This window comes from Fonticula alba, assembly GCF_000388065.1.
Source record: "Fonticula alba strain ATCC 38817 unplaced genomic scaffold supercont2.11, whole genome shotgun sequence".
Lineage (NCBI taxonomy): Eukaryota > Rotosphaerida > Fonticulaceae > Fonticula > Fonticula alba.
The window spans coordinates 314153-321173 of NW_009242981.1; the positions used below are offsets into that span (position 1 = coordinate 314153).

The window sequence follows — 7021 nt, forward strand, 5'->3', positions numbered from 1 at the left end:
CCGCCACGTCCGCCCTGGCAGGGGCTGACCGCGTCCATGCACTGACGTCCTTCCCTTCGGGCCCAGTGTGCCGGAGGCCTTCCCGGAGGACGGGCCCGAGGTGGCGGACACCGGGCGCTACCGGTCCGGCTCGATTGTCCCCCTGGGCCCGTCCGACCACATGCCCAACTTCACGATCATCGCGCCGGAGCCGGTCGCCGCGTCGGACCGGGCGTCGATCTCCTCGGGCTCGTCGTCGGATTCCGGCATCCTGGTGGCCCCGGCGGACGCCGAGTCGACCGGCCCCGTGCCGGCCTCGGCGGTGTCCTCCTCCTCGCTGCTGAATCTGGGCGGCATCGTGCCGGCGGTCCTGTCGGCCGGGCGCTTCCTCGCTGGGGACTTGGCCTCCAGCGACAATGGCGGCGGCGGCGGCGGCGGCGGCGGGGGCAGCGGCGCGGGCCCGGCGGCCGGCGGCCCGGTCGCAGCCCCGCGCTTCCCGCTGCCGATCGACGACCAGGTCCCGGTCTTCACCCGGGCCGACTTCACCATCTACATGAGCCAGACGCTGGTGGATCCGGCCCAGCGGGAGGCGTGGTTCGAGCACCGGCGCAGCCTGGCCACCGGGTCGCTGCGGACCGGCATCAGCTCCAGCCGGCAGGCCTTTGTCGGCATGAACTTCGAGAATTGCTTCTTCCTGCTGGACCCGCTCCTGCCGGAGGAGGACATCCAGGTGCGTGGGTGTGGCGCACATGTGCCGGGGCGTGGGCCGGGTGCTCGCCGGCGGCCGACTCACACTGACCTGTTGCTGGGGCCCTGCTGACCGGCTGGCTGGCTGGCGGGCGGGCTCTTGCAGAACCACCTTGCGCGCGTGGTCTTCCACACGGCGGTCCCCCGGTGCCATGCCTTCAAGCAGCCGTCCGCCTTCCGGGTGGACACGCCTCCCCGGCTGCCGGTGCTGATTGGCACTTCCATCGGCGATCTGCTGTTCATCGACTTCTTCCAGCTGGCCGCCGGCACCAGCCAGGGGATCTGGCTGCAGCGGCCGCTGGCCCTCGGCAACCCGGTGACCGCGGTGGCCTGGTACCCGCCGTCGGCGGCGTCGCTCCCCTCGGAGCCGGCCCGGCGGACGGCCCACTCGGCGCGCAACACCCCGACCGAGACGACGCAATTTGTGGCCGGCTTCCTGGACGGGTCGCTGGTGGTGATGGACATCCTCCGGAACACGCTCATCCCGCCGACGCTGACGACGCACGACCGGAAGGAGTGCGTCCGGGGCCGGCGGCCATCTTTCCGAGCCGCCCCCCTCCCCTCTTCCGGGCTTTTCTCCCCCGCCCCGCCCCGCCCCGCCCCGCCCCGCTCGCCTTACGGCGGCCCCCCGTGCCTGACACTCGCCTGTGCCCCTCCCCCGCCACTCTCCCGGTGTCCCCTTGCCACGTGTAGCATGGTCGTGTACCACTATTCGCTGCGCAACAGCGGCGCGGCCTCATTGCATCACGACCCGGTCAACCCGCTGGCCCTGGTGAAGCTGGTCAATGGCAGCGCCATCACGGCCCTGGCCTTTCGGCCGCAGCCGCCGGCCAGCCTGCCGTCGTTGTACGCGACGTCGGACTCCGGCGCCGAGACCACCCTCCCCACCGGAGCCCCGGACAGGTCGCGCGAGCGGACCCACCTGACCCTGGCCGCGGCGACCGAGAGCGGCCGGGTGTGGCTCCTGTCCATGAGCGACCTGCGCCTGGCCCCGCGCATCAGCCATGTCAGCCAGAACCATGTGAAGACGTACTTCGGCACGGCGCAGTGCATTGCCTGGTCCACGGATGGGCACCTGCTGGCGGTGCGTCTTGCTGCGGCGGGTCTTGCCCTGTTCTTTTCCCTTTCTCTCTCTCTCTCTCTGGCCCACTCGGCCTGGCCCACTCGGCCTGGCTCCTCGTGTGTGTGTGTGTGTGTGTGTGTGTGTGGCTTGGAGCCTGTCCCTTGGGTGTGGTTGGCTGTTGCCCGGGGCGCGGTGGCCCGGCCTCTGTCTTTTCCGGTCTCCACCGTTGGGTCTTTCGCGTCTCCCTTTTTGTTTTGCTCACCTCCCTGCCCGGTCGGTTCTTCTCGGGCTCTGCTCGATGCCGCTCGCTCTTTCTTGGCTCTCTTCCGACTCTCTTTCGACTCTCCCCCACCCCCCCCCCCACCCGGCCCCCGGCCCCCGCTGCTCTCTCCGGCAGATTGGCGGTGATGACGACCTGATCAGCATTTTCAGCGTGCCGGAAACCCCGCGGCCGAAGCAGCCGCCGCGCCTGGCCCTGCGGCTGGCCGGGCACGCATCGCGCCTGTCGGCCCTGTCCTTCGAGCCGCTGCCCCTGTTCTTGGGCCGGAGCGCCTCGACCGGGGAGCACGAGGCAGCCGGCGGCCGCCTCACCCCGGCCTACTGCGCATCCACATACCGACTGTGGAGCACGGCCGAAGACAGCATGCTCATGACCTGGGACATCCCGGTGAAGCTGCTTCTGCCGCCGGCCCCGGCGCCGATGCCGGCCGTGCCTGCGAAGCCGGCGCGCGTGCGTTCTTTGACCTCCCGCGCCCCCCTGCATTGCGGTGGCCCGGGCGTTTGACTCACGCATCCATCTGCCCCCCCCCCCCCCCCCCCCTTTCCCGCTTCTTCCGCGCACCGGCTTTGCCCGACAGCCGACCCCCGCCCCCGCTCCCGCCCAGCAGACCTGGGTCCAGGACCATTCGGCCATCGAGCTGAACACCTACACCAAGCATGAGGCCCTGGCGCCGGGCTGGGAGGTCCGGCGATTTTACAGCCCGCTGCTGGACTCGCGCCAGCCATCCCCGGCGGCGCCCCGGCCGGCGGACACCAGCTGGCGCAGCGTGCCCCGGCTGAGCCCGCAAAGTGTGCGTCCTTAGCCCGCCGGGTCCTTCCGCTTTCCGACAGGGTGCAGGGTCGTGCCGGTGTCTGCCGGTGTCTGCCGGGACCGTATGGGCGCCATCCAGTGTGTCTGACGTGTCGGCCATACTGTCCCTCTCTTCGTCCCCCTGCGTCCTCTTTGCTCTCTCTCTTTCTCTCTCTCTCTCTCTCTCTCTCACTCACTCACTTATTCCTTATCTCCCCATCCCCCCATCTCTCTCTCTCTATTGCTCTGATACACGCGATTTGCCCCTCTTACCCCCCCCCCCCCCCATCCCCCCCCCCACAACCCCCCAATACCCAAATACCCCCCCCCCCCCCCCCCCCCCCACACAAACCCTCAAAACCCAAAAAAACCCCCCTTTCCCCCCCCCCCCCCCCCCCCCCCGGCGGACATATGCGCGCGCAACAGGTCGTCACCCTATCCACCCCGCTGACCGGGCTGGCCCTGATCCCCTGCCTCCTGGAGCACCTCCTCCTGCCGGGGATAAGCCCCGACTCGGAGCTCTGCCGGACGCTGGTCATCTCGTCGAACCCCTGCCAGGCGGACATCTCGGATGCCCCGCTCGGGGTGTACCGGTACTCGGAAACCGGCCAGCTCCCGGCGAATCTCGGCCCGCCGGGCATGCTGGTCATGACCTGCTCCATTCTCTCCTTCACGCACACCTGGGTGGCGGCACCGATTCTGAAGCCGGCCGCCCGGCCGGTTGCCTCGCCGCCGGGTGGCCCGCCCGGCCGCGACTCCTGACACCAGCCCCCGCCGGTGGCGTCACGCGCATCCACATGCGCACACAAACACAAGCACACATGCCCCATTGGGGGGTTTCCCTTTGCCAATACACTCTCAAGCAGGCGAGGTGTATTTTCCCGGCCCGGTCTCCCTGCCTCGGCTTTCGGGAGGGAGGGAGAGAGAGAGAGAGAGACAAAAAAAGAGAGGGAGAGGGCGGGGCGCGCGCGCGCGGCAAACGGAGCAGGGCCCCTCCGCGTCCTGCTAGTCCCGGGGCGCCGGGATGCCGCACTCGGCCCCCTTGTGCCGGGTCCAGTCCTGGAGCTGGCACTCGCGCGAGCAGTAGTACACTCGCCGGCAGCGGGAGCACCGGGCCAGGTCGCGCAGGTGGCGGACGCCACGCGCGGCCGTCAAGCACCGGGCCTCCATGCGGTCCAGGGCGTCGGAAAACCACTCGAGCACCTGGTCGGCCGGGGCGGCGCCGGCCGCGAAGTCCGCCCGGCCGGCGGCCTGGCGACACACCTCGAGGGCGTGGTCGGCGGCGGCGGCCACCGCCGCGGCGAAGGCCTCGGCGTCCAGGCCGGCCGAGGGGACCGGCGCGCCGGTGACCCGGGCCACCTGCCGGGCCAGGTCCTCCTCGGAGGGGGCGTCCCCCGGGGCCGGGGCATGCTCCCCGCCGGGCCCGGGGATCCGGTCCAGCCAGTGGCTCATGTTCGGCTCGAGGAGGCCCTTCCAGACGGCGCGCGCGGCCTCGGTGGCCAGGCGCTCGAGCGCCACGGCGGCCTGGTCCCGGTGCTCGGCCATCGACCGGTCCAGGAACAGCCGACTGGCCTGGGCCACCGGCGAGAGGTCGGCCTCGTCGGCCGGCCGGGCCAGCGGCAGGCCACGCGGGCAGGCGGCCCGCTGGCAGCGGAGCCACGGCCGGGGGGTCCCCTCCGGGTGGGACTCCGTCGGCCAGAAGGCAAGCGGCGAGCGGCCCGACCCGGAGGCCGCGGCCACCGGGGCCCCGTCGTCCGTGGCATCGGCCGGCTCGAAGCGCCGGACGGCCAGGCCGGCGCGCGCCGCATGCTCCAGCTCCGCCGCATCGAAGTACAGCCGGCTGTCGAAGAGCCCGCGCAGGTGGGCATTCTGCCGGATCCAGGCCGTGTGGCGGAAGACCGCCACGATGTGGGCCTCGCCCGGGTCGGCGGCCCCGGCCTCCCGGGTCGAGTCCACGGCGTACAGCACGCACAGGGCCGGGTCCGCCTCCTGGCGAAGCTTGAACAGGGCGTGCGCCACGCCGGACAGCAGTGCATCGAGCGTGGCGTCGGACGGGTGCTGGGACCCGGGCCCGGCGGCCAGCCACGCGCGTCGGGCATACTCGCGCCACTCGGCGCGCAGGGCCCCATGCAGGCGGTTGGCATAGGCGGCGTCGTCGTCGTCGTCGTCGTCGTCGTCGTGGGTGGCGGGGGGGTCCGCCTGGCCGGGGGGGGCGGCCGGCTCGTCGCCCTGGTCCGGGCCCGGGGCCGACAGGCGGTCGAGCTCGGCCACGCGCGCCAGCACGGCCACCAGGCGCGCCAGGGCCTCCTGCGCGGCGGCCGCCCCGCCGAAGGGGGCATTCACCACGACGATGTGCACGGTGTCCAGGCGCCCGGCGGTGGCCCCCTCGGCGCGGCCCTCGAACAGCAGCGACTGGCCGATGGCCGCGCGCAGGCCGGCCCGCTGGGCCGCGCGCGAGGCCCTCCCGAAGAGGGTCTCCTGCGACGGGGCGTCCGGCACATGGGTCACATGGATGCCGCCGGCCGGCCAGGCGAACCGGCACAGGCGCAGGGTGTCCAGCGCGCGGAAGGACCAGCCCGTGGGCCGGGGGGCCAGGTCGGCCCCGGCCGGCCGGGCGGCCGTGCTGAACCGGTGAATCAGCGGCATGCCTTGGAAGGTGTCGTTGGCCGTGGGGCCGGGCTTGCCGAAGGCCGGGCAGTCGGGCGATGGCCCGGCCGCCGAGGCGGCCCACTCCAGCAGGTGCTTGCGTGTCAGGGCCGGCGTCGAGTCGAACAGGCGCTCCACGTGCGCCGTGCTGAGAGTCGAGTAGCGGAAGATGCGCCCGCCGGTGGCCGGCGGGGCTGGCTCGGCCGGGGCGTCTGGTGGCGAGTGCGTGGCCATGGGGCGGCGCGTTGACAGAGGGGCGAAGAGGGGGCCGGAGAGAGGGGAAGAGGGGAAGAGGGGGAGGGGGAGGGGGAGGGGGGAGGGGGGCTGCCCGAGAGGCCGATCGTCCCCGGGCCATGGTGCCGCGCGAAGATCTAGTCCGGCCGGGGCCACACGCGCCGGCGCGGGCGTGCCCCCATGCGTGGGTGGGGGCGAGGCCTGTGTGTGTGCGCGCGCGCGCTTGTGTGGGTTTGTCCGGGCGGCGATCGGGCGGCGCCGGGGCGAGGTGCCACCGCAGCCCATCCGGCGTGACCAGGCGCCGGTCATGTGCGTGCTTTGCGGGAGCGACCCTGCCCGGCCGCGGGCGAGTTCATGTGCGGGCGCGGGCGCCGGCGCGGAACCCCCGCGGTCTCAGGGGACCGCGCACACTGGAGACGAGCCGGCGCGGGGCGGGCGCGCCTCATCCGGCCTTCCCCCGTGGGCTGGCGGCCGCCGGGGGGGGGGGGGGGGGTGGACATCGGCCTGCCCGCGGTGCCCGGGGCCGTGCGGGATCCCAGGCGCGCGCGTGCGCCCATGTCGCCGGAGCGGGGCTGCGGGGGCGGGGCGGCCGGCGTGCCCGCGGCACATCGGTCAAGCCCAGTCGCCAGCACATTCGAACGGCCGCGCCAGCCCGCCCCCCCGGGCAGTGTGAGATGTGAGCGTGGCCCCCGCGGTGTGGGTCGGGCTGGCGCGAGGGCACGGCGGCATGTGCCGGTCAAGCGCAGCCCGGTGCTGGGCGGGGGGCGGGCACGGGGGCCGGGCCTCCGCGATACGGGCCCGTGCGCGCGGCCATGGGGCTGCGCCGGCTGCCTCTGTCTCGACCTCTGCCGCGCTTTCCCTCTCTCTCTCGCTCTCTCTCTTTTGGTGCCCCGCCTCGGCGGTTGGTCTGTTTGGTGGCCGCCGCGTGTGTGCATAGCCGGGGTGTGTCTCTTTTTCTGGACATGCCCGTGCGCGGGCGCGGGGGCGCATGCGCGCGCGCGCCCGCGTGCGCCGGCACACACGGTTATGCCCGGCGCCCGGCGTGTTACGTGAGCCGGCTCGCAACCCGGAAAAGCCCCTCCTCCCCCGGGGGTGACACCAGGTGTTCGAGGGCTGGGGGGGGGGAGTCTGACGCCGGGGCCTGCGACCCCGGGTTGCGGGGGGGGCGGAGACGCGCCCAGGCGGCGGGCGCGAGAGCCGCCGGCGGCCGGACACATGGGGCGCCGGGGCCGCTGCCGCCCGAGCGCAGGGGTCTGTCTCCGCCCCCCGGCCGGCGCGAGAGG

The 7021-nt window shown here is 73.4% G+C and overlaps 2 protein-coding genes across 2 annotated transcripts in view; one reads left to right on the forward strand and one right to left on the reverse strand.

The window, feature by feature from the left end:
- The window catches only part of H696_05479 (hypothetical protein), a 4195-nt gene extending 467 nt beyond the window's left edge, over nucleotides 1–3728 (forward strand). Inside the window, exons 2-7 of the mRNA XM_009499302.1 lie at nucleotides 67–709; nucleotides 833–1242; nucleotides 1420–1810; nucleotides 2187–2519; nucleotides 2647–2859; nucleotides 3285–3728. Coding sequence (XP_009497577.1) covers nucleotides 67–709; nucleotides 833–1242; nucleotides 1420–1810; nucleotides 2187–2519; nucleotides 2647–2859; nucleotides 3285–3620 — 2326 coding nt within the window. The 3' untranslated portion in view covers nucleotides 3621–3728. The remainder of the gene's footprint in view (nucleotides 1–66; nucleotides 710–832; nucleotides 1243–1419; nucleotides 1811–2186; nucleotides 2520–2646; nucleotides 2860–3284) is intronic.
- A 135-nt stretch (nucleotides 3729–3863) lies between these two features.
- On the reverse strand, nucleotides 3864–5818 carry H696_05480 (hypothetical protein; the record flags this gene model as incomplete). Its single annotated transcript, XM_009499303.1, has 1 exon — nucleotides 3864–5818. The coding sequence occupies exon 1, from the start codon at nucleotides 5736–5738 to the stop codon at nucleotides 3864–3866; it is 1875 nt and encodes a 624-aa protein (XP_009497578.1). The 5' UTR covers nucleotides 5739–5818.
- Between the last annotated feature and the right edge of the window lie 1203 nt (nucleotides 5819–7021).